The sequence below is a fragment of the Lissotriton vulgaris genome, chromosome 7 (genome assembly GCF_964263255.1).
Source record: "Lissotriton vulgaris chromosome 7, aLisVul1.2, whole genome shotgun sequence".
Taxonomy (NCBI): Eukaryota; Metazoa; Chordata; class Amphibia; order Caudata; family Salamandridae; genus Lissotriton; species Lissotriton vulgaris.
Window position 1 is genome coordinate 1699361467 of NC_141695.1, and position 27572 is coordinate 1699389038.

At 42.2% G+C, this 27572-nt stretch overlaps 1 protein-coding gene across 1 annotated transcript in view; it reads left to right on the forward strand.

Moving 5' to 3' along the window:
- COL9A3 (collagen type IX alpha 3 chain) overlaps window positions 1-27572 on the forward strand; it is a 217412-nt gene that overhangs the window by 95658 nt on the left and 94182 nt on the right. Inside the window, exons 17-24 of the mRNA XM_086929605.1 lie at window positions 8770-8823; window positions 9317-9370; window positions 15287-15340; window positions 19231-19275; window positions 22527-22580; window positions 23499-23552; window positions 23776-23829; window positions 27473-27544. Of these exons, the coding sequence (XP_086785731.1) occupies window positions 8770-8823; window positions 9317-9370; window positions 15287-15340; window positions 19231-19275; window positions 22527-22580; window positions 23499-23552; window positions 23776-23829; window positions 27473-27544 (441 nt within the window). The remainder of the gene's footprint in view (window positions 1-8769; window positions 8824-9316; window positions 9371-15286; window positions 15341-19230; window positions 19276-22526; window positions 22581-23498; window positions 23553-23775; window positions 23830-27472; window positions 27545-27572) is intronic.

Below are 27572 nucleotides of genomic sequence, written 5' to 3' on the forward strand. Positions count from 1 at the left end.
TCCTTGACTGTGTAAGTCTTGCACATTCTAAGCAGGTCTCACATGGCTACTTGGAAGACATTTTTTAAAGGCTGTTTTATTTTGAGTTTTTGTCACGTTTTGACACCGATTGCCCTACAGTTAATTGGTCTTCTGTTTTCTTAAGTATCTATTTTCACAACAACGAAAAGCACAGCAGATAAGCAGACGTGTATTGTTGACATCCTCAGGGGGTTTTGATTAGGTGTTTGCTGAAACTGGAGAGAGGGGTTTCCAGTACTTCTATCCAAGCCTTCAGGATTCAGTATCCCCAGATTTGCACCAGCATAGCTTAGTCACTAAAATTGGAGGGAGGAGTAAGTGTCATATTTTCCTGCTATCATGCTGGCATATATTAAAACATATTATATAAGAAGCAGAGAATGTGGGGGGGGCTTCTACTTAATAGATAATGTATTTATTGCCCCATGCTACGCTGCTGCAGATTTGCCATGGGTAGTCTTCTCCCTGTGTACATTTTTTATTTTTTTTTGTTTATTTATATAGCACACTGTTATCTCTTGTGTGGCCTCGAAGTGTTGCTAGCTCACCTTTGGTACCTTATGGGAGCATCCAACAGGAAGAGAGTAGGTTGGGTTGGTCTATTGTTTTAGTCAGAATTAGGAGATTACAGTAGTGTTGTAGAAGGAACATTCAGTGTGGCGTGGCAGTTGCCTGTAACAGAAAAGGTGTATAGTGGCATATCTGTGTGAAGAAGTGGGTATTTGTTGGTGCTTTGTGTGAGGAGGACCACAGAAGTATTCCGAGAAGTACACATTACTTAACAAGAAGTCTTCATTTGCTTCACTGAAGGCTTGTCACAAGTAGTGACTCTGGGCCCTACATTACTAATAACGGGGCTGACCTAAGGATGGCTAACAGGATAGAGAATGGATGAAGACTAAAAGCAAGGAAGCAGCCAATCACTGATAATATTTGCGGAAATCCAGGTCTGGAGAGAGTGTATACACCCATTTGTAGAAGGAGACAAGTAAGTTTGCAGTCGGGACATAGAGCCCCCTCAGCTGTTCACAGTTCTCTATACTCACTGTACCTTGGTGTGGAATGAGTCCGTACACTGGATGTGCCAGGTGCACGAGACAGATGAGCAAGTGGCACTACGTAGGTCGAATTTGGGTGTAGATTAGGACAGTAGTTCAGCACCAGGCCAGAGAGCTGGTGGCAAATCCAGACAGTATACAGATTATTACAGTATACCCAGGTGCTCAGTTGCAGTTCATTGTTAGAAATATCAAAAGCATTGGCATGCTTCCACGCTCTGCATGTGGAACCAATGCAGATTACACAATACCCATCGTAATGCAGTAGCTTTAAAGACCATTTACTGGCTAAGGACACTGTTTATGGAAAGGTGTCTCCGGCAGACCTGCTACTGCATAGATTGTTTACGTTTACACCAGCAAAGACTTGGTTGCTGGCCAGAGGACTCACTTAACCCCCAGGGAGTGGGGTTACTATACCATGTCGACATTCTTCATGATGGATTTATGATTTATACACACAAGATCCACACTTAACAAAAGAATTCTGGAATACACTAAATCTTGGACACAGTAATCTCTGTTGCCCTATACTGTGCAAATATCACTGGAGTATTAAAACCCATTCTGGGTCGCAAATACAACCAGAAATGAGGATCCATCCAAAGAGATTAGAGCCCTGAAGAAGTCGCTGCGCACCACAATTAAGTGCGACGTAACACGTGTTGGCTAAGGATCTCTAGATTAAACTGAAGTGACTGTTTCAACAGTGTTGTTTATTATTGTCAACGATACATAATATATACTGTCAGCTTGTTCAAGGGACTGTTGTTTTGGTTTATCAGTGGTTATCCACACATTGGGGAAGAGGGTGGCTCTCCCCACCCTTATGCTCTGCAATCATAATTGTACACTAGTATATACTCACTGCGTATATCCCAGGAGCACATTACCCTACACAGTCCACCACCAACCAAGAAGTCCCACTGCCCATTATAAAGATTTATGAGCTGCTTGAAAGGCAAACTGCAGTGGACTGGAGGTCAAAGAGACACCACTAGTAAATGTCACCTTATACTTGAAATCAAAAAGAAAAAGGTAAAGTCGTTGAGCCACTGTATTGTAATTGCATTTATATAGCACTTACTATCCCTGACGAGGCGTCTCCTACCTATCTCTGAGACCCAGTGACCATCTTCTGGATATTCAAAGCCTCAACAACATCTTGCTGTCTTTTGGGAAAGATGTAAACATGCACCTGTGTTGAGATGCTGCTGAAAGCTGGCAGTAATCCAAAGGGTTGTTTCATTGGTGTTGGTGATGTTTACATGGGTAGGTAGCCCTAATAAAAGTTTGGTCATTTAAAATAGGCAATCAGAGTGATAGGCAGCAGAATGAGTAACATGCTTGAAAGTGAAGCGGAAGTGTGAAGTTTCTTTCGTTGATGGGTTGGCGCTGCTCCCACCCTCACTCGATTTGAATTATTAAACAAGTTGTTTACACATTACATACAGCTTCAGGGTGAAGCTGCTCTCTTACCAAAACTGTGTCTTCTCTAGATCATTTTTGTTTTCATTTCTGTGAAATATTTTTGGGGTGAAAAGTGAGGAATATATTGCGTATAATTGAATCAAGCACGCTCAGTGTTCAGACAGTTAAGCCTGTGCAAGTGGTGTCATTGTACCAACAGCCAGTGCCAATTCTCATTTATTGCCTGACTTAGGGTCTTTTGGCTCATAGAGCATATATATTGTTAAGGAAACTAAAGAATCAGCAAAATAATTATAACATTGGTTATTGACAAAACGAATAAACTGAATAACCAAGGATATTAAAAACAAAACGTGCCAACTCTTAAATTCTTTGGAACATGGGTGAGTGTCTCTAAGCAAAAGGCAATGGTTCCTACAAATCCTTTTTTAAAATGATATTGTGAATATTTGGTCTGCAATGTATACTTATCTGGCCTACATGCATAGTTGAAATGTGAGGGAAAAAATGGGCGTTCAAGATTAACATATGACTTAATACATTTCAGCAACAATTGTGGGTGAGACACAGAATGGCCCCTGGAGAAAGTTTAAGGTGCAAAGCTTTCATCAGTATTAACTTGTAAATGTCAACTATGGTTCATAGATCATAGTTATCTGTGGGACAGTTAAAGTAATGTAAGGGACTGCATTGCTACCATTATTTGAGGTCTGGAAATTAGTTTAATAGAGGCCGTTACCCATGAGTTTTCTCAGTGCGATTGGATTAATGGAATAGCCTCTAAGCAGAGCTAAATTAGTGTAGGTGAAGAGAGTTCAGCTAGTGCATAAAAGGCTGCTCCTATTAGTCTCTTCGAGCCTTGAATAGCCCTTGTCTTTTAGGAGACGCTTATAATCCCATTCCACATGCCATGCATGATAGCTCAGAAAAGCTCTGTGCCCAAACACTTGCCGAAACATAATATTGTCCACTCAGCTGCAGTGCACAGCTGAGTTCCTCTATGTTACCTGTCTTAGCTGGCTTGTGAACCAGTGTTCATCATGAGACGAAGCCTTGCTGTTCAGGTATTTATGAGTTCTCACCCAAGTATGTAAAATGCCATCAAAAATATGAATGCACCAAGTTTTATTTATCCAATCACAGGGCTAGGTTGATCTTTTACCACTGCCCCTTTTTAGGGCTCACCTGCTGATGCGCTTGCGCATAGCTGGCGAAGCTCTATAGGGGCTTATCCAGAGTTTAACCACTGGCGATTCCATGCAGTGCATGTGCGCTTTTTAGGTCATGCGCAAGCGCAAGCGCAAGCCCTAAAAAGCGCGTGCACAATGCCACCAGCCGCCTTCCTGCCTGCCTCGCATTACCACATCAAAGGCAGCCCAGCCTCCCTCCCACAAGCTTCTCAGCGTGCGCTCTGCATTTCTCCTCCCAGCGCATTGCTCATCCCCTAATTATTCACGGCCGGCCGGCCGTACTTTCAGTTTCACGGCCGCCAGGCCGTGTCTCCTTTTTATGCTCTCTGATGCTTGTTTTTTTTTTAACTTGTTATTAAATTCCATTCTGCGCCTGTAAACACTTTGCGGAAGAAATCATAACATTACTTGGATAATCTGATATAAACAAAGGAAAAAAAAAGAACAGAAATAGCTCTGAGTTAAAAAAAAAAGAACAGGTTTGATTTATTCCAGTCTGTGAGAAAGAAATCCTGTCCTCTTGAAACTGAAAAATCTCTGATCAAGGGCTCAGCCGAACAAGAATGAATGTGATTTGCGGCAAATAATGTCTTTTGTTGAGGTTTCATTCAGTAATTCATGCTGCTTTGAATCGTCTTGAATGCGTCAAACAGGAAGTGCGTTGCACTTGGCGCATGTGAGCCTGGCTTGCCCTTACCGTGGCGTGTGCTGGAAAGCTTGTGCAGCTGCGATTCGATTCAGTTCTATAGGAAACGTTACGTGCTGGTTTCCATTTTTGTCTGTTGGAGTGCTAAAGATCATATTTTTTAATACTGGATGGGCGTTTTGTTTTTAATATATGCAATCAGGGCAGTTGGTCTCCAAATTGTCGCTTTAGTTTTGATGCGCCTTGGATGTCTTTGTGTGGACTTCACATGTCCCCTGACTTTCGGATTTTTTCCTCAGTAGCTACAGAAATTGCAAATTGTTTTAGACCAAGACCCTTTCGCCAACTTCTTGATTGCTCTCAACGTGATAAAATGTCTTGCTCAATCACACCCTGTTGTTGTCAGGATTTTAGGAGGAAAAACGATGTTCTTTGATTACTTCCCATCTCTATGTTGAAGTACAGGGACATTTCTCCTCTACAGCCGCGCACCTGGGTTCAGTCACCATTTTTTCGTACTCTAACATTTATAGTGCAGACACTTATACAGCCCAGGATGGTGGTAAGACTCCACACCGACACCCCTTAAAGGCACCTTACGTGCTGTGACATGTCTCATCTAGGGACTAGGGCAGACCCCCCCCCCCCCACCCCCCCCTCCCTATACTGATGGAACTACATGAACTCGCCTTGCCAGCCCACACAATATATTTGGGAAAACCAATAATTCTGTTCATTTATATGTTTTTAATAACTGTTTTGCAACAATGTATAACTTTTGAAGGGTGCTGTCCAACTATCATAATGGGCGCACTGATGTTGCTTCAAAGTGGAAAAAGCACTGTAAATATGATCTAAGAAATATATGTTTTTTCTTTTATGATGCAATGCATGATGAAAAGGCTGCGTCTTTGCACCATATGAGCGGCTTTGGTGTGTTCCTGAAAATTCTGCATCGAGCTGTCGCCCTGAGTACTTGTGACTCCTAAAGGTCCCTTGAATTCTCTTCTTGAATTTTTCTCAGATAAGTCCTTAAAATGACTTTGAGTATTTAATTCAAAAGTCTTGAAAGCCATCTACTGGGCCTGTGAATAGCAGAGGCAATTTGGTCCTTTTAAAGCTAAGCAGTGTTTGTTTCCCTCCTCTCTCCCCCAGTTAATCTTTGATTGAGAGTCCTTATAAATCACAAAAAATATACACAAACGCTTCTTATGCAATCAGTGGGATTAGCAGTGCTGACACACGACAGCCAGTGCACGTATCGGTACAGCATGGGCTGCGGCAGCGCACACTGCCCTACCACGGGGTCTCCCCAGTCCTGCCCTGAAGTGAACTAGCTATCTCATGCTCCATTCCCATTCAAGTCCTGGCCTCTCTTCTGAAACCACAGTGGCACAAGCCAAAGTGTGTATAATCCGGTGAGGGCATAATACAAGCATTTGCAATGCAATAGGTCTCGCATTTACACAAGTTTAAGCTATTAGTATTGTAAATGACAATGCATTTTATTTATGTTTTAAAAACCAAAATATGAATAAAAGGCATGGCCATTTACAATGCCAATAGCTCAAACTCGCGTAAATGCGAGACCTATTGCATTGCAAATGCTTGTTTCCCCTTGGTGTAGGTTGTGAGAGGCAGTGCCTGCCCACTCTGTTTATATGAGATGTCAAAGTGTCATCAGATAACAATGGGATGACTGACACACCAAGGATTTGGGAGACCTTAGTAACCATTCAATGAAGAATTTTCTCTTATACTGCTAAAGTCAATATAAAGAAGAGAGACTGCTTAACCAAAACAAGATTATCTGCAGAGGAGATATAAAGCATATATAGTAAGATAAAAAGAGATGGGCAAAGTCCAAAAGTGATCTAAAACAATATTACATTCACCAAGCTATTTTCAATGCAACCACTGGGGGACAAACAAGTTATGAGGAAGGAGAGCTTGATAAAGAAAAGAGAGTTAAAAATCAGATCTAGAAAATTATAAATCTGGGATATGGTATTTTAAATAAGATTACAGTGGAAGTAGACAAATAATTTTAAAACATAATAAAAGAGTTTACCCATGGAATTTACAGTTCACTGGACAGGAAATTCTAGATTTTTTGGATAATTAGCTATTTCCTGACTTACAGAAGAGCAACCCGACATGTTGACAGCACCGTCTTCTGAAGAAAAATATTAAAACAATTTCCGACTTAAAGAATGATTAAGCCAGCGGGAGTGATGGTCTCCACATAGAGTTCCACAACATGTTTGCATCACTCTGAATAACCTCTCTTAACCCCTTCGATGCTGATGACGAGCTCAGCTCGTCATGTAACACGGGTTTTTTAAAAAATCCAGCGCACAGCGGGAAAACCTCTAGCTCGCACGGGGTTAAAACATTTTTCAATCATATTCTTACAAAGGGGAAGCCACCATCTCTTTTAAATCAGGAGTGTTAGTTACGTCACTAAAGCTAGGAAAATCATCGAGAGAAACATCTACTTACCAACCTACTATATTCTTAATTAAGGATTATAAAATCTTAGCTGAACTCCTTGCTAATAGACTTTTGAATGTTTTAGATTTATTAATGCCTACCTACCAGAATGATTTTATTCCCAAATGCAATACAGTCACAATCACGCTCTACCTCATGCAAGCTACTGTCCTGCTTCAAGGATAAAAAATTGACTACTTTTATATTACTTGACACTGAAAAGGCCTTTGACCTGGTGGGGTAGGAATATTCATTTACCACATTAACACACATGGGCTTCCCATGTCTCCCCATGACGTTGATAGTAAAACAAAATATTAGTACAAATTATTTTATTTTTATAAATGCCATAAAAATGGAATCAGTGCACATCAATAGGGAAACTCACCAGGAGAGTAACCAGTTTCTATTCTTTTTTTGTTTGCTATTTGCAATAGCCCTTCGCTCAGCTGCACATATACTAGTGTCATTGGTAGGAAAGGCTATGCTGAAACTATATGTGGACAGTATGGTTCTATTTGTAGAAGCAGATCAGGTAAATATTACTCAGGCACTTTTGTTGATAGCTACATTTTCTAGTTTGTGAGGCTACTGCATCAATGACAACAAGACTGACATTACAGATGTATACTACAGTAGAGGTTTTTATAGAGATACTGCAGTATGATTCGCCTAGAAATCTAAAGAGGTATCTAAAAGCTTGAATCACAGAAACATTGGAGGGGTTATAGAACAATAATTTCAACCCATTATTAAGCACGGCTTTCAGAATAATGGAGATATGCCAGTACCTCTCTGGCAGAATTGCTTGGTGAAGATGTTTAGCCTCTCACCTTTTATACTCACCTTTCCACTAAACCTTGTGATTTAAAACCTTGATATTTTTCTAAGATCGACGGAGTCAGTACCAAATTTATCTTCATAGTAAAAAAACAAGGATTATTATGGTTAGTATAGAACAAAGGAGGGTGGACAATCTCTGTTCAATTTAGGAGGATACTATGAGGCTACAACTTCACAATATATTACAAGAATTTCTCTTGCACTGAAATCATCAGTTTGTGGATAATTAACTAATTACAAGAATTCTGTGAAATTTAAATATTGATCCTCTTTTTTTTAATTTTTAAACCTCTGCGGAGCCTAAAGCTGATTTGATAAATGATAATGGGAGAGATATAGAAAAGATGTTGAGCACTATCTCGGTGCAGGAAAATACCTATAATACATGCAAAAACGACACTCTAAGAATTCAAAGAATTTGGTCTCCCGCTGGAGGTTGTCATTCTTCAACTATGGGAAGAAACAAACATGAGGTCCATGAAATACATATACAGATAGTCAGCTACTTGATTGCTATAGAGGAGATGGGTTTTGGGACTTCCCCCTTGACCGTCACGTATCCAGACGGACTTGGTCAGTCTTTCCTTCGTCTCTCCGCCTTATCTCCCTCCTATCCCTTTACCCTTACCCCCTTCCCCTCTACACTATCACTTATCTCGTCTTCCATGCTTGTGTTATGTTTGTGTAGCAACTGATATAAATTGTAACTGATGTACGCGATCTGATACCTCCGGGTCTAGCCAGGGCTATATAAAACTCTTAAAATAAATAAAATTAAATTTTAAACATGAATCGTTTCAATTTTGTAACGTTGTAGTCAATAATTCTGAATGCATTTGCACTTTGGATGGAAGAACAAGATGCAGTTTAGTAAAGACTTTTAGGTATGAGTATTAATCCAGTAGTTGTAGATGAATAAATTCATTTATTTATGTATGGTAAATTGGCAAATTGAATATATTTGGTTGATTTTCTTTATACTCTGAAATCAAAAAGACAAATTGTCATCTGTATCTGAACAGTCTCTTTGAATGTGTGTCTCCTGTGCATCTTTTATGTCACACCCTAATCATCTGCATTTCCCCAGGGCAAGCCAGGTCCAAAGGGGATTACTGGTCCTGGAGGACCCATCGGAGAACCAGTAAGTCATTTTCTATTAATCTATCATAAATATTTACCAACATTTTTGTTACAACACTTTGCCACATCCTCTTACCATTAAAGAGTAATAAAGATTGAACATTATCCCGGAAGTTTTTGTAGTAACAGTAAAATCTGTTCATGTTAACATTACACAGCATTGAGTTGAACATACTGGGGATTTCTCCGCTGGTAGGTGAGATGCTATGCTGGGGACTTGCTAATTTGATGCTGAAGTATTATATTTCAAAGAAACAAGGGAGACCCTAGGTATCCAAAGGACCTGGGGTAATTATTATTATGAAATAACAGTAGTCCCTAGATACTTTGCCTTACCTTTTCTACCTAGAAACTGCTGTTGTTTCATAATAACTTGATGCTGGAGGACACTTCAGTTGGGAACATGAGGTCAGAAGTGTTTGCAGTGTTTGAATAGGCACAAGATGGGAAAGTGAACTCTGTGTTCTAACACCAAATGTTTTGTCATATTCCAGGGCATACCTGGTCATGATGGCCGCGATGGCACACCTGGAATCGATGGTGAGAAGGTTTGTAATCCCTCATTTATGCCCTGTAGAAAGTTTTCTGTATCTATTGAAGTCAGTAGAAAAGAAAATAGGGATGTATTGAGGGACGTAGAGGGGAGTGTGGTATGGGAATTAACCGTGATTTTGCTGTCCATAGGCAATTTATTTTTTGCACACATGAATGGCTGTTCCTGGAATTGCAGAGGTTGAGTAGCCATTAGACAAAATAGGAAATTTTCCATTAAGCTGTTGAAAGCTCAGTATGTCTTTGACGAAGTCAGTCACACTGGCTTTTCTCAAGATTTTGTCATTCATACTTTTGCCTCTGAAGAAATGTAGTGCCGGTGGAGTGAGCTATTCTTTTGGTAGTTGAAGAAAGTGCCTTTCTGTCCTTGCATATGTCAGTGTTGCAGTTACAGTAAGTCAGGAGAAATATAAATCAATATATCTATAGCCATTAGGCTGTCAACCTTAGATTATCAACTACATTTCATCATCACGGTTAGAACTGGGGGTCTCTAGTTGGCTGAGATAGGTACCTTAGTTCTAATAATCACCCTAGCTTCTAGTCAGGGAAAAGAGGGACAAACTCCTAGATATCTCCTGCTCACCCCCCGGTAGCTTGGCACAAGCAGCCAGGCTTATCTCCAACGCAATGTGTAAAGTATTTGCAACCACACTCCCAGTAACACAGTGATAACAGCACAAATGGACACCACACTGATTTAGGAAAATAGTGGTATCTTTACCAAGAAGAAATATGATGAGACTGAACGATAAAACTATCCACCATATGCGTATTCGTAATATTTCACTTGGACAGTTATTAGGGCAACAATCACTTGTAGGGTCTTGCGGGAATAATGAGCAGTTCACGATGATCTAATGCAGTCCTTATACAATGCTATGCAGTTCGTAATGCAGAAATAAGACAGTCCTTAATGCAAGTACTAATGCGGTTCGTAAAGCAAGTAATAATGCTGTCCGTAATGCAAGTACTAATGCGAATGATAAAAGCAAGTAATAATGCAGTTTGTAGTGCACGTACTAATGCGGATCGTAAAAGCAATTTGGCATCGCTCACGGTGCTAGTGAAGGTCTCTATGCCACTCATGGCCGACTTGCGGTCAGCGACTGCCCAACAATGCCTCCAATCCTGTTATGAAGAAAACAAAGTGCCGCTCCTCAATCCGACCCCGGTACTGCCACTCCTCAGCGAGTATGGGCCGCGATACTGACTTGAGTGGAGGCTCGCGCTGCAAAGATGGGAAAGGCTGAGAGGGGTCTCTAGTAGCACGCACTCCGCCCCAGGCGGCGACACACGCACACTCGCTGAGCGTTACCTGGGGAGGGTGCAGGCTCTCTCTCCTCTCCTCGCGGCTTGGGCGTCACGCTGTGCGGCTTCAGGTTGGCGGCGGCTGCTCCTCGCGGTGAGAGTCGGGCTACCAGGCAACGGCCTTGCAGCTGATCAGCTCCCAGCGTAACTCCGTTGATCTTGGGCAAAGGACTTCGGACCCACGATAGTGAAGGTTCACAGTTCTCTCCTTGGCAAAGGCAGGCTCAGGCCGGTTGTGGTGATTTCTCACGGCTCCCCTTTGGGACGACGGTCCGGGCCGATGGCAATAACAATCACAGCACTTCTGGTCACGCTGTCGATCGAAACAGAGCACAAGACTGCTCCGGCGCACAGTCACGGGGCAATTCTCAAAAGGTCTCAGGCTGCAAAAGCACACAAACACCGCGTCGCTGAGACACAAATGGAACCTTTTGTGTTCATGAGTTTCCACAACAGGGAACTTTTGCAAGCATGAAGGACAGGAAACAGTTGTAATCTTGAAGTTTATTTCTAAGATAAACCCCTAAGATGTCACTGGCAGGAAAGCTCAGCTCCAACTGCCTATACATTCCTATGTACACCATAGGAGTTACCAACATTCCACAAGAGTTAAAGAAACAGTAATACACAGAAACAGGAGAGAATGTAACACATCCTTCCTCTTAAATAAAAAAAACAAATAATAAAAAAAAACTATATACATTGCAATGAATATAGGGTCATTATGCATATATACAGAGTCACATCAAATAATCCTTAAGCTTGACAGGTTTCACTGCATATATACAGAGTCACATCAAATAATCCTTAAGCTTGACAGGTTTCACAATAATACGTCCTGATAATCTTCTGGGCTTGGGAACATCCTCCTTTGGAAGTTCAGATGACGTGGATTGAACATGGGAAGACTGGACAGAACCTGAGGCAGAAATGGAACCAGATCCCTTTTCCAACCAAAGATCACGTTCCAAATCATTGCACCTGGCAACATTGCATAAATTCCATTTTTGTCCGTCATCAAGTAGTACACAATTACCCAATACTCTTAACACCTTTTTTGGACGAGACCATCTGGACGAACCATCCTTAGATAACCCAAAGCGAGAGGACCTCACTAAATCTCCTACATGAAAACTATTTACACGTTTCATAACTTTTTCATTATGCCTGTCCACAGACTTCTTCTGATAAGAACTCATCCTACTGTTGAGACCTTCTTTATAATTACGACCAGCAGAAATCTTGAGCATCCATGCAGGAGTCACCTTATTACCAGCAGAACGCCCCTTTAAAAGATGGAATGGAGATACCATGGTAGCAGAATGTGGAGTGTTTCTATAACTCCAAACCAAATTTTTGACAGCAACCTTGCAATCATTGCCACTAGACACAGCTAATTGTATACAATCTTTTAAAACACGGTTGAACCTTTCTACCATGCCGTTCTCCCTTGGGCAATAAACAGCCGTGGTAATATGTTTTATACCACATAAATGTAAGTAACTTTGGAACTCGGAAGCAACGAACTGTGGGCCATTGTCAGTCGTGATGCTCTCAGGAAAACCTTCCCTATGAAAAACCTCCTCACAAAAGTTAACAATGCTGGAAGCTTTAACTTCCTTAACGAATGCAACCTCTGGCCATTTGCTATAATAATCCATTAACACAATGGCGAACTTCCCAGTAATGTTACCAACACTGAACGGACCACAAATGTCCATAGCTAGCTTCTGCCATGGTCCGTCAGGAAATGAAACAGCAGAGATTGTGGTTTCTTGGGAAACATGAGATTTATCACTGCATGTGCAAGCGGCACAATTCCTTACACACCTTTCAACATCCTTGTCCATACCTGGCCACCAGAAATCACACCTACATCTTCTTTTCATGCCAGACATGCCTGAGTGCCCTTCGTGCATAAGATCCAGTAGCTTACTTCGTAACGAAGACGGTACCACAAGTTTGTCAGCTCTTCTAACTACACCAACCACAAGGTCATAAGAAAGTTCAGCCCAAACTGTTTTATATTCGGACAAGTCAGAATCACTCCAAGAGAAATTACATTCCTATGTACACCATAGGAGTTACCAACATTCCACAAGAGTTAAAGAAACAGTAATACACAGAAACAGGAGAGAATGTAACAGGAACCAGCTCCTCCTGGGCCCTTGGAGACAAGTTACTTCAGGACACATCACACAGCAAAGTCCTTTCAAGCAGGGAGACACAGCAAAATTCCTTGTCCTCTCCTTATTCAAATCAGCAGAGTGCAGGCCAGCCCTAGAACACATAGCAAGGGCAGTGCCTCTCTTCAGTCTCTTCAGCTGTTCTTCTTAGGCAGAGATTCCTCTTGATCACAAAGTAGTTTCAATCCTTTTTCAGGCTTGAGTTCACAGGTTTCAGCTCTCACATTTATACCCCTAAATGCCTTTGAAGTGTTTGTGTTCATAGGGCTCTGAGCCGGTCCAAACCAGACCTGGGTGTCTTCCTGCCAGTACACACCCTCTTCCTTTGATAGCGAGGGTCTGGGTCCAAGACGCTCCGCAGGAGGTGTAGTCATCCTTTGGTGGCAGCAACACAGCCCTCTTCACATCCAGGGTGCTACTCCCCCACACCAAATGCAGGCCAGCCTGTTGCTGTCTCACTTCTTCCTCTCTGGTGTCAGGACACTCCCCAGACCCTGTCACATTCAAACCCAGACAGTCAATGCACAACCAGGCAGAGGCACACTGGATGGTTTAAGACAAGAAATCAGCCACTTCTAAAAGCGTGGTTTCTAAACACACAATTTAAAAACCATCTTCACAAAAAGATGTGTTATTAAATTCTGATTTCAGATACACTAAACTCCATCTCTCCATCTTATGCCTATGGGAAGATACGATGGAAACATGTGACACAACATGTTCCATTCTGTCCTATGGGCAAGATGGCCTTGCAACAGTGAAAAACGAATTTCGCCGTATTTCACTGTCAGGACATGGCACACACCTCAGTACATATCCTACCTTTCACATACACTGCACACTGCCCAGGGGGGTACCTAGGGCCTACTATAGGGGTGTCTGATGTGCATAAAAAGGGAAGGGTAATGCCTGGCAAGTGGGTGCACTTGTCAGGACAACAAGCAGTTAACAAAATGTGCGCAGGCACTGCTGCTGCAGGCCTGAGATCTCCTTTTAGGGCTACTTGTATGGGTGGCACAATTAGTGCTGCAGGCCCACTAGTAGCATTTGCATTACCAGCCCTGGCACACATAGTGCACTTTACTAGGGACTTTACTACTAAGACAAACAAACCAATTATGGACAACCAATTACCATAACACTTTTTACAGGGAGCACTTGCACTTTGACACTGATCAGCCATGGCAAAGTGCACAAAGCATCTAAGTTGGCAACATCATGTCAGAAAAAGGTCTTGGAGGAAGCAAAAAAGTTTAAGAAACTTTAGCCAAAAAGCATCAAGTCCAACAATCATTACTTAATTTACATGTATGTTACCACAAGATCGACACCATTGCTAATTCCTTAAGAAAATCAATTCCTCTAAAATAAATGTAATTGCAACCTCAGTCCCTAACTGAACCTCAACTGTAACCCCAACATCCACATCTAACCTAAACATGGCCTCTGACCTTACCCTAAATCACCAACCCCTAATGCCAGTTATTAAGAGACACCAACCCCAATTACTAAACATAATCACTATCCGTAACCAGTGTCCCTAATTCTAACCCTAGCCAAACCCTTCATGGCTTTTACCTAATCTCAAACCCTTAATTCAAACCCTAACATGAACCCCTATCCCTAGCCTCAACAACCTCCCCTAACCTAAGCAGAACCTCAACCCTAATCCCAATCCTTAACCATAATCCTCACCTCAACCTCTAACTGCAACTTCAACACTAGCCTAACCTTAACCCTAAACCGAACCCTAACCCCAATCCTTAACCCTAACCCCAGCACTGAAAACCCTAACTCCTATTTCTAATTCTAATATTGCCCCATCATGTAACCCTAATGCATGTCCAAAACCTAAGCCTCAAATATAATACTAAATCTATCTCAAATTCCTGCCTCTAATACTAGTCCCAACCCCAACCATAACAGTGAATGAACCCCAACCAGTAACCCTCACCCGTAACCCCAGCCCCAATGGCCAACCATAACCAGGGCTTAAATAAGTACAAAGGAAACATGGAGCAAATTGGGTTTCAAAGCACATATCGCAGGAAACATACATCCCACAGGAAGCATCAGTGGCAGAGAGGTGAGAACAGCAGAGGACACAGACCACCGAGGGCACAGCGCAATGCACAGAGGCCACACAAGGTATGCAGGAAATTGAGCACACAGAAAGAAGATGGCACAAGGGCAGGATAAGCACAGGTTGCAGAGGGCACAATGTACTCATTGGACCAAACAGGGCACAATGCACAAGATGGGTTGAGAGCATAGAGAGTGCCTTTTGCACATTGGGAACTTCAAACAGGATAGGGGGAGAGCAAAGGGGGCTTAAAGGGTATAATGGTTAGAGGGAGGTGCTGATGCGCTGGTAACCGGATCTGTTTGTGACTTGTCAAATTGTGTTTTTCACAGGGAGATGCTGGCCGAATGGGTGTCTCAGGCGAAAAGGGACCGAACGGACTTCCAGTAAGTAACAGATTAAAGACTCGTTTTTGGCCAAGTCAAGAGAACTTTCATGTTTGTTCAGGAGAGTCAAAAAGAAGAGGAAAGAGGACCTTATTGAAAGTGGGCTGTGAAATCACAAATCTGAGTTGCACTCTGATGTAAAAGTTGACAGGGGATGTGGCAAGAATGGAATCACATCTCAATTCAGAATCTTTCCTTTGTTATATCTGTCCCACAGAATGGGCCTAACTCTTGAGGTTGATGTAGACACTTTTGGATGTTTTTTTTAATGTATTAGTTAGTAGTTTTGTTTCCCCAGCCCTAAAACTATTGAAATAAGACTAAAAGTTGTTTTGTATTGTTTGTTTAATTACGTCATGAAGAATCAGTATCAGCTCCCGGTAGAGTCTAAAGCAGCTCACTGGGTGATCAATCTTCAATCATCCAACGCCACAATGCGTGCCTTCTTTGCTGTGCAGTGAAAACACATCACCCTGGGAACTATGGTTACCAAAAAAGTAGAATTTTTGTAAGATTGTAAAACAAAATGGAAAGAAGGCAACATGGAGAAGGAGGGAGTAAAAGAGATTTGAACAAAATATTAAATGATATGTCACATTAAAGCTAATTAATGAAGAGGCTAGGCATGCATTTTTTTAAACCAAAAATGGCAGAGAACCACACTTTAATTCACCATAAAATCAAAAATCCTTTCTATTCAACCGCAGCCTAAGCTGGTCAAAATAATGCCACACACCCCTGATATGTTATGCCATGCCAGAAATATAGACAACATGACTAATACCCGGCAATATTATACACCACCCCCCCCCATGAGCCATCTCCTTTCTATGTGGCTGTTTCCTTTACTCCCTATGCCCATGTCCTTCGCATGCACAATAGGCCCTTTTCTCTAAGAAATGTGCCTAGCAGGTTAAGGGCCTTATTACAATCTTGGCGGACGGGTTACTCTGTCACAATGGCGATGGATAGCCCATCCCTCGAAGTATTATTCCCATTATATACTATGGGATTTATATTTCGGCGGACGGGATATTTGTCACCGTTGTGACGAAGTACATCATCTGCCAAGATCGTAATGAGGCCCAAAGTCACCCAGATCACCTCACAGCCCATCACAGGGTCTTAGCCCCTTCCCCCAGGTGTGGCCCGTGCAAGTGGTGTGGGGTGGGGCTTGGTGGTGGCAAGCCCATAGATGGTGACAAGGGATACTTAAATACCAAAAAAAGAAAAACCTTTACCTTGCGCTCGCCGTATCGCCGACTTGGCGAGTGCAAGGTAAGTGTTTTTCTTTTTTTAAATTTGAGTTTCGCGCGTCGCCGTCTGTCGACTCCCTCCCCTCAGGTGACATGTAATACTAAAATAATTAGTGACCCTAAAGATCTACCCCATGGCCATCCTTCTGTAACCAATGCGGATATGCAAAATGTCCTACAATTGGTTCCTATTAAAATAATTAGCTTTATTTTTCATTTACTGGTTAACAGGGTGAAGAAGCACGTGGACGATGTTAGACTTCAGATAGGTACTACCAAGACCTCTGTCTTTTAGGGTTTTCCAGACACAGCACTGATAGCTTGGCCTTCATCCTCAGGTTCCCAGTTCTTTGAGTGAAAGCCCCCTAGGATACTCACTACATGACCCATTTTAACATTTGAAGAGAGGATGCGTTGACATAACAGTGATTGTAAATTGAGACAAAGGAGTGCCTTCCATATTGCTTCAAACAGTATTCATAATTCATTGGTACATCATCAAAGATGAGTTATGAAACAACGATTTATCATTGAAAATTTGTCATCAAAGACGAGCTATTTATCAATATCAAAGTAAGTGCGGCCAATGAGTCATTGGAAACATCCCTGAGGCACTCAATGTGATAATGTTCCAAACAATTAATTAGACAGTCTTGGTCCTTTATCCATATGGTTCAATTTATTACTCATTTATTCCATCATTGATATTGGTATCATATCCATATGACGTAATATCTTTCAAATAACTCTTTCACTTTCACAAATGAAACGTTTACAATCCGCTCCAATGCATTTCGGGCCACCGCCCTTCATCGGGGAGCATCTACAACAAAACGATATATGGGTGTAATCCTTATTCCAACACACAATAAAGAACAATGCAAAATATATTCGGTTAACTGTTATGTCCCATGTTTAACTTTCACCAACGTGTGTTTTATGGTAAACATAACTCAGTCTCTTGATTGTAAAGCCAAAAATATATCGATCTTAAACCAAAAGCGTGGGTAAATTAAAGAGGGTAAAGGCGTGCAGGTCGGGCGGAAGTGAAGTGAATTGAACGCGGTGTGTTTATCTAAAGGGGTGTGCTGTTTACTGGTGACACGGTCCCGAGCAAAGACTAATCAATGTGACTGCGCGCGTTAAAAGCGTTGCTTTACGCTGGCAAGGTACTTACAATCGGTTGTAAGTACCTTGCCAGCGTAAAGCAACGCTTTTAACGCGCGCAGTCACATTGATTAGTCTTTGCTCGGGACCGTGTCACCAGTAAACAGCACACCCCTTTAGATAAACACACCGCGTTCAATTCACTTCACTTCCGCCCGACCTGCACGCCTTTACCCTCTTTAATTTACCCACGCTTTTGGTTTAAGATCGATATATTTTTGGCTTTACAATCAAGAGACTGAGTTATGTTTACCATAAAACACACGTTGGTGAAAGTTAAACATGGGACATAACAGTTAACCGAATATATTTTGCATTGTTCTTTATTGTGTGTTGGAATAAGGATTACACCCATATATCGTTTTGTTGTAGATGCTCCCCGATGAAGGGCGGTGGCCCGAAATGCATTGGAGCGGATTGTAAACGTTTCATTTGTGAAAGTGAAAGAGTTATTTGAAAGATATTACGTCATATGGATATGATACCAATATCAATGATGGAATAAATGAGTAATAAATTGAACCATATGGATAAAGGACCAAGACTGTCTAATTAATTGTTTGGAACATTATCACATTGAGTGCCTCAGGGATGTTTCCAATGACTCATTGGCCGCACTTACTTTGATCTAATCACACTCGCCCAGAGTGATGGGCGACACCTGAGAGCACCTACAAACTTTCTACTTTCCCACAGAAATTCATAAATAGCAGTGCCTGGCTCTCCCCACTTTCAGATTACTATTTATCAATATATCATCAAAAAACCTAGAGGTATAATTATATGTCAGTTATGAGCCCTAAATATTCATTGAGACACTAAAGTCAAGCTATGTATCAGTTTCATGTGGAAGGTTAATATATTTTACCAGTATGTAATCAAAGACAGATCTTAACATAAAAATATCATAGAATAAAAGTTATTTGTTATAAATGTATCATCGGAGGTGTCCTACTAGCCTTGAAATCTCATTCAAAATGAGCCATATATTGTCAGTGATAACCAATAGTGTTGTCAATCTTTCATACAGAACAGGCCATATATGAGTGTCACATCACAAATGCCTAGGCACATGTCTAAATACATCACTGATAATGAGTCAGTGTGCAGAAGCACATACCATCTCAGCGGATGGGTTTTGTGATACTGAAGAATTTCTTTTTAATGCAGTTCATGCCTGCTAAGAGTGGAATTTCCTGGGTGCAGAACAAATAGTTCTGATTGGTATAAAGTCCAAAACGATAATATTCAATGTCATTTGATCACGATTTTTCATCGTCATCACAAACTGTGTAAACTAAATATCATTCCAATTTAGCTGTCTGACTGTATACCTTCTCAAATCATATGGCTTCCCACACAATTGTATCATCAGCTACTTCCCTGCAGGTTTTGTTGTACTGTTTGTTGTAAATGTGCTTTATTTCATATCCTCTGATGTTTTTTTGCTCACATTTTCTTTTATAGGGGTTGCCTGGAAAAGCTGGATTGAAGGGAGCTAAAGGGCAGCTGGTAAGTGATTGCTGCGTACAATGCTTGGAACCTTTATCATTTGTAGATTGTGTGTATTATGGTTCTTCCATTAACAGTCTTAATAATCTTCAAAACCTTTGTGAAGCTTATACACATGGAAGCGGAGACCATCTTTATTGCACTATCCCACCTCGTTTCAGCTCAATCAGTCCTGGTCCCCACAAATCATTATTATTTTCAGTGCTTTCATTATTTGAATAAGCCTACATCATGTTGGGTTTTGATGGTGCAGGATGATGCCAATCCAGGGTGGGGCTACCTGGAGTTCTCTACATAACTTTGTATGGCTACAGACCATCAAACGTCTTTAGACTCCACGCTAAACAGTGTCTCACATAGGCGCATTTGCTTCCTATCCCACCTTCTGCTTGGTATGTTAACCTTGATTCAGTGACCTTGATATTGTGTCAGACATGGGTCACTTTACCCTCTTAGATAAATTAAATGTCCCATTAAGTGACCTCGTAAATGCATCGCTCTTTTCAAGAGCTACAACAAAGCATATGATTGGAGTAGTGGTCTGCATTCAGGCCTACTAGGCTGTTCATGCCCAAACTGAAGTGTTTTGTGCCTGATCATGTGCAAATATAATTTATATAAATGTACTCAGTTCCAAGGTACATGAGCTCTTGTTCAGAAGAGCCCAGTCACAATACAGTAAGGGTACAAATGTGAATTTCAATTAAATCAAAAAGTATTCTGTTTTTTTGTACACAGACTTTGTAAGGCAGGTTTTGTTTGGCAGTCCGTTTCAAGCGAACTGGGATTGTTGTTCTCAGTATCTGCAATTGGCGTTTTAGAAGCCCTAAGATGTTTTTGAGGCATATAAAGCTCAATAGTCTTCTGAATATATTAATGGGTTGACTGTAGAAAAGTGCCCCTTTTTGACATGGTCACCCCCACTTTTTGCCTGATATTTGGTGCTATTTCAACTGAACGCGCACTGGGTTCTTGCTAACCAGGTCCCCAGCGCCAGATCTCTTTCCCAAAAACTGTACAATTGTTTCCCCAATTGGCAATACCTGCAGCACTCCCTGTAAGACCCTAGTAAGTGGGACCCCTGATGCATAGGGAAAGGAAGATAAAGAGAGTCCCGAAGGGCTGCAGCATGTATTGTGCCATCCGAAGGGACCCCTCACCAAACACATAGAGACTGCCACTGCAGGTTGTGTGTCTTGGTGCAGACAAAAGTGAAAAAACGACATGGCACACTGCCCTGTGTGTCATGCCTGCAGACCCTGCATGTCAGATAGGTAAGTCGCCCTTACAACCCTAAGGCAGGGTGCACAGCATTACAAAGGGGGTCATATCTGCATGAGCAGATATGTCCCTTTGCAGGCCAGTTCAATTGTTGCCAATGCAAGTCTCCAAATTACCCACCGAGTCACCATGTGTCAGGCCCTCATAAGCGCCGGTGTTGACATTTAAGTGCCAGTGCTGAGCCCCAGACACCACCAGCTCAAATTAAGCACTGGCATACACTCCTCTAATGCCCTAAATCTAGTATTTAGAGGAACCCCTGGCACCAGGAAATCAGATCCTGCCAACCAGGATGTGAAGAGTCACAAGAACAGAAGACCAGCAACTGACTTGGCACCAATCCTGCTGGCCTGTCTGCTGACTTTGATAATTGTGCCAAAGACAACTTGTCCTGTAGCTGCTGGGTCTCCAAAGCCTGGGAGAACCGCTAGCACTTAACCCAAGAACCAGGAAAACCGGTGGAGCAGCAGAGCTGCTTGCCTGTACTCTGCAGGCACCCCAAGAGACCTGTGAGGACACCGGACCAACAAAACCCGACACCCAAAACCACCACCTCAACTTAGCCACCTAGCCCAAGCTGAAGTGGGCCAACAGTGCCAGCTTGGTCGCCCGACTCTCAAGAGCTGAAGGCCACCTTAGACTTGCCCACTGTGGAGTTCCTGATGCCGTCTTCATTATCAGTGTGCAGGCCTCCTCAACCTCTAGTGTCTCTGGCGACGAAAACCCAACGCATAGAAGTACTTTTGCACCCATCGTCCGTGGAGAAGAGAACCAAAGGAGTCCCCACATCCCAGAGCATCGTGAGACCCGAGCCCTCCTGTGGTTTGGATCGGCTGGCCTTCCAGTCCAAACTTGCAGCCTCTTTGTGACGGGACCGATACCTATTGACTAACATTGAGCACCCAATGTTGTATTGTACCACTGCACCCGGCCGCCCTAGTTCCGCTGGAGGTGACCTGGTGGTGCTTCCTTGGGCCTTGCCCTGTACTCACCTTAAGTCGTGAGGATTGATCTTGTAAGTCGCTGCAAAGAATTTGTATGCCATATGAAAATTGCACTGTGTCGATTTTTTTAAACTATAAGTATTTCTATTTTGAAACATACTTATCTGATAGTATTGATTCTGGTGCCTAAAAATATATAAAGATGCTTGTTATTTTTTCTAAATTGATGAGGATCTCATTATTGAGTTGTGAGCATCATTTATTGACCATGTCTAACACTCCTCTCTGATAAGCCTAAGACTGCTCGACCACACGGATGTATGTCGTTACTACGCATGCTTTTACAACGCATGCCTTTACCATGCAAGTTTTACAACGCAAGTCGTTACAACGACTTGCGTTAGGGGGGAGCTGGATAGTGAATAGTTTAATTTACTATTACAACTCCAGTCCCCGTGGATAGTACGGAAGGTTTTGGATAGTAAATGAAACCATTCCCTATCCTACAGCGCCCCCCAGCGCAAGTCGTTGTAACGACTTGCGTTGTAAAAGTTGTGTGGTAAAGGTAGTGCGTGGTAAAAGTTGCGTTGTAAACGCTGTTCCCCCGTCCACACTACCCCCTAAATGAGCACCTCGGGATTGCTAGAGCAAGCCCCTGTCCACTCTTTTTGGTATACTGTAAAAAGAGCCAGCTTTCTACATTGACCGACGAGTATCTTAGAGGAGTGTAATTCGAGTGGTTATTGGCAGCCAATGAAAGCTTATAAATCAATATGTCTCTTTTTTAGTGGTAATTTTCGATGTAAGGTGCAATACCTCCTCTAGAAAGAAATCCTACAATTGTTGTTTTTTTTGAATTTCAGAGTTTTCTGAAGCCCTTAGTGTTATTAATTTCCATTTTTCACTATTCTTTGTATTCTCAACAAACATCCGATTTAACAACAATTGATAAAGTCTGTTTTCTACAGAGATCCAATGATACACGTCTTTTAAAAGGCTAATAATATTTAATTGTTCTTTCCACAGGGCAAACATGGAGAGCAGGGAGAGGCCGGTCCTTCTGGAGAGCCTGGTATCCCTGTAAGTATGTCTAGCTGTTACCCATGCACACTACTCTGTGAGAGATTCTGTTTGCTGTTTCGTCGGTACCCCTTTACAATGGATGTATGATAGTATGCTGCATATGTTTAGGACGCATGTGTTCTGAACTCTGGGGCCGATTAGGATGGCGGACGGAGCACCACCGCCATCAGGCGGTGGCGATCCGTCCGCCATCCGTCACGTCTGCCAGCAATTTACCCCCCACCATATTACAATGGCGGGGGGGATCGCGGCGGACAGAAAGCATTACTGAGAGCTGAGAGCACCGCCCGACACAATGTTAAAAATGCTGGATGCGCCCGCCACTGTGGTGGGCGCATCATAATTGCTATGGCGGGACCGCCGCAAACGTGGCGGACGGTCCCGTTTCCACTGGGATGGCGGACGGACAAAGTCGAATATGTCTTTAGGACGCATTTGTTCAGCACGCAGATTGTTTTAACCACTTGCCTTAGGGGGGTGCTTGAGGTTGGAATAGTTTAATTCACTATTCCAACTCCCATCTGCGCAACAGTAGGGAAGGTGTTGGACTTTAAATCCAACACCATTCCACCAATGTGCCCTTCTTAAAGCAAGTGATTGTTATGAATTGCGTGCTGAATGAATGCGTGCTAATGGCGTGTTCTTTCTATTGCCGGCACTGCGTGATTCCGGTTTCGTCCAAAAGGACATTTCCCATTTACAAGACTTGCTATTGAAGGTGCTTCTGAAAGAATGCTGGAACCTTGTGGCCCTTTAGAGGTACTGGACTGCTGGCTAGTATTCTGATTACCTTGAATGCCTTTTGCCTCTTCTTAAGTCTCCTGTCTATGAAGGTAAAAGGAGGAAATGAATACCATATGGTGTGGTCTGAGGCCATGGTGGTGTGACTTACCCTACGCTCTGTCTTTTTTTCAGGGAGAGTCTGGTGTTCCTGGAGAGCGGGGCGAGGCTGGGCCACGTGGATCATCAGTAAGTAGTCTACTATTTGCCTTGATATAAATTTCATCCAAGCACTACATAGGCACTGGGCAGTCATTTGCCATTTTGCTAAATGGTTTTGCGGCTTGTGTACTTTTGTTTAGAGTGTTCATATTGCATAGGGAGACCTACATTTTTAAACTGTTTTTCTCCAGCTTTTATGTGAACACTATTCCTCCTACACTCAGCTTATATTATATTCTGTCTTTTCTAGGGTGGTGTTGGGCTTCAAGGCCCGATTGGTGTTCCTGGAATCCGTGGATTTCAGGTAAGTAGCATAAAATGATTTGCGGACGAACAAAAATTGTTGGAAGTTGATTTCAATGCTTGATAAGAAGTTAAAGTTCTCTCTTTTAGACTCACATGCACAATAAATGGTCTGGGGTGGGGGCACAAAAAAGGTCTGCCTATGAATAGGATATCAACAAACTTTGTAGTATGAGATGTCTTGGATACTAGCAAACAAAAATACAGGAACTGAAGAAAGTGAGACTTGAACGCAATACAAAGCGATGAAGGTTTGCACTACAATCCATCACATGGCTCATGCTTCTCAAGTAAATAAAACCGAAATCAGAAGTGGTTGCTTTTTCTGCAGGAAATGGTGCTACTGTCCTGCTAATCGTAGTCAAGATACAACTTTAGTAGTTTTGGTTTTAACTTTAAACAGAAGCGAACAAAACGAAAGCTCAGTAAAATACAAATCAAATATTTAACCCCATGTGTGCAAAAATGGTTTAGAAATATATAAATCCAAAAACAATTTGCAATTGATGCAGATGAAAATTTGAATTCAAGTGTATTTCAAATTTGCCTTGTGCCACTAAAAAACTTGTTTTGCTAATAACCATGACAACCATGTAAAAGACTAATACAGTTAAAAAAAAAAGTATGAGAACAATATTCCTACCTGATAGGTTACATAAAGAACAAATTAAATTATTGTGTCTTATTCAATGACGGTTACCCAGATTCATCTAGAGAGGTAAATCACTCGCCCTTACATTAATTTAAAAAACCTCATCAATTGTTGGTCCATGATTATTTCCAGGGATGCTGCAATCAAACCTGTAGACATAAAAAAACAGAAGGTCACAAGATTTGCATGCAGGTCAACAGCTCAGGTTTGAAGCTGTAAACATTTGTGAATACCTTTATGTGCTGATTGGTTATTAACCCTAGAATTCCAATTTAAATATGATTCCTCAAGGTTATAGTGGACCTGGTAAATATCAGTTGTTGCCACACATGTAATGTAATGTGATGACCTTTACAACACATTGTATTACATCATTGATCTGTACCATGTGTTTTTTGTGGTAACATATATATATGTCGGGACTTTGATGCAATTGGACCGTGTTTTCATGCTGCTGCTACACTGTTTCCTGCCAATAAAGGTGTTTGAAACTTCTCTGTGAGTGGCATCTCCTAAAGAGCAACTTCGTGATGTGTATATTTGGGCGGCCTGCTCGGTCGCGGAGATGCCCCCCTGCCTGAAAGCGGAGCCTGTGCTTGGTAAATACCGAGCACATTGGAACGGAGAGGAACTTTTGACAGGACTTGGTAATTAACATATGTGGTAGTGTCTTCACCCTTCCAAACCCACTTGGGGAATACTGCAGGACACTTGTAACAATGTCGGCACCCACAAGGGATATACATGCAAAGGACCACCAAGACCAAGATGCCGTGGGGCATACGCCCACCTGGGCGGAACTTTCTATCAGCTTTTAGGTGCCTTTGCAACATGCCGGTTTTGTTATTCACTTTCAGCCCGTGAACAAGAGCGCAGTGGCGCTCGAAACGCGTCGGGACTTTGATGCAATTGGACCGTGTTTTCATGCTGCTACGCTGGTCCTGCCAATAAAGGTGTTAAAAACTTCTCTGTGAGTGGCATCTCCTAAAGAGCAACTTCGTGATGTGTATATTTGGGCGGCCTGCTCGGTCGCGGAGATGCCCCCCTGCCTGAAAGCGGAGCCTGTGCTTGGTAAATACCGAGCACATTGGAACGGAGAAGAACTTTTGACAGGACTTGGTAATTAACATATGTGGTAGTGTCTTCACCCTTCCAAACCCACTTTGGGAATACTGCAGGACACTTGTAACAATCTCGGCACCCACAAGGGATATACATGCAAAGGACCACCAAGACCAAGATGCCGTGGGGCATACGCCCACCTGGGCGGAACTTTCTATCAGCTTTTAGGTGCCTTTGCAACATGCCGGTTTTGTTGTTCACCTTCAGCCCGTGAACAAGAGCGCAGTGGCGCTCGAAACGCGTCGGGACTTTGATGCAATTGGACAGTGTTTTCATGCTGCTACGCTGTTTCCTGCCAATAAAGGTGTTTAAAACTTCTCTGTGAGTGGCATCTCCTAAAGAGCAACTTCGTGATGTGTGTATATATATATATATATATATATATATATATATATCTCCATCCTGTGGACCTTGAAGAACTATTAATACCCCGATCCCTTACCTATTCCAGGAACCTAAATTCCTTTACTATTTCATACTCTTACCCCTCCTTTAACCCTAAAATCCCTTACAATACCCTACCCGTACCCATTTCTGAACCCTACAAACCCTTACTACCTCCTACCCTTACCTATCCCTGAACCTAAAATCCCATAACATCCACTACCCTTCCCATCCCTGAACTCTAAAAACCTCTTCATACTCCATACCCTTACCCATCACTGCACCCCAAAATCCCCTTACTACCACCCCCTTAACCTATCTCTAGACCCTAATAACCCCTTACTACCTCGTACCCATCTCTGAAACCGAAAAAACGTTACAACTATGCAGTGCATAATTTGTACTAAAAAAAAGTGCCCGGGGTTGCATCAGGCTACTGCACCTTACAATACCCATTACCCCTGCCACCGCTGACAATAGCAGTACCAACACAACTACAAACCATCACAGTCCTACAAGTGTGACAAGTCAGACTATTCCTGACCCCCAAGGCTATAAGAATGGCTTCTTGGAAGGGTGGTATTAGTAGTTTTTAATGTATATGCAATTAATAAATAACGGTCATTGTGCTCCTCTCTAAATTAGACAAGCAACGCCACCATGTGGCAGACTGTCATAAGTGCCGGTGTTGACAATTAAGTGCCGGTGCCGAGCACCGGAAGCCACAGGCTGAAATTAAGCACTTCATCCATAAACTCTTGCCCATCAGTAAAGACTTAAAACCTGTTGCTTCCTTGTAATTCCTTTATTTACTGCAATTAAAATAAAAACGTACGTGTGTCGTCAAGTCCCTTGTTGTAAAGTGCCAGAAAATGGCATGAGTGGTACTTGCCTGCATGACATTGGTCGAGTTGTGAATGTAACACATGTTAAAGCCCTCATTGTAAGCATTACATACCTTAAACTTAAATATGTAGCCACTGTCCTTTCATAATTTAAGGTATGGTTTGCCCTTCATAGTAACTGGCGGTCCACCATGCAGCACCTTCCGTCCTTTAATGAAGTATTCCAGAGCATTTCTATAGGCCCACGGTATACCCATCACCAACTTTAATGCAGCAGTCAAGAGTCTTTGTTGTAGACCTAGAAATATTTTCCATGTGTGGTTCTCCGAATTTGCTATATATTTTACCTGCAAAAATATCCAGGCAATCCAGGTTTAATGTTCGAATTTGAGGTATTTTATCTTCATAGGCAAACCTTCAAGATATTAGCAGTCTATGTCCTGCTTTCAAGTTATATGTATGGCCACTAATGGTTATCATGTGGATGCACATTCTGCAGTAACATAAGCCCAAAGTGTCTTTACTATTGCAAACAACATTGATGATTTGTCTCACTTTATTTTTACTTGCTATTACATGAAAATGAACAATGGTGGTAAAATGCATCCTTTGTCATTAATACTTCCTCTTCTCCTTCTCAGGGTCTAAAAGGCAGCATTGGGGATCCTGGTTTGCCTGGGCCAACTGGACTCCGTGGCGGATTTGGAGAACGGGTAAGACCTGATGCCTGCCTTTTTAAAA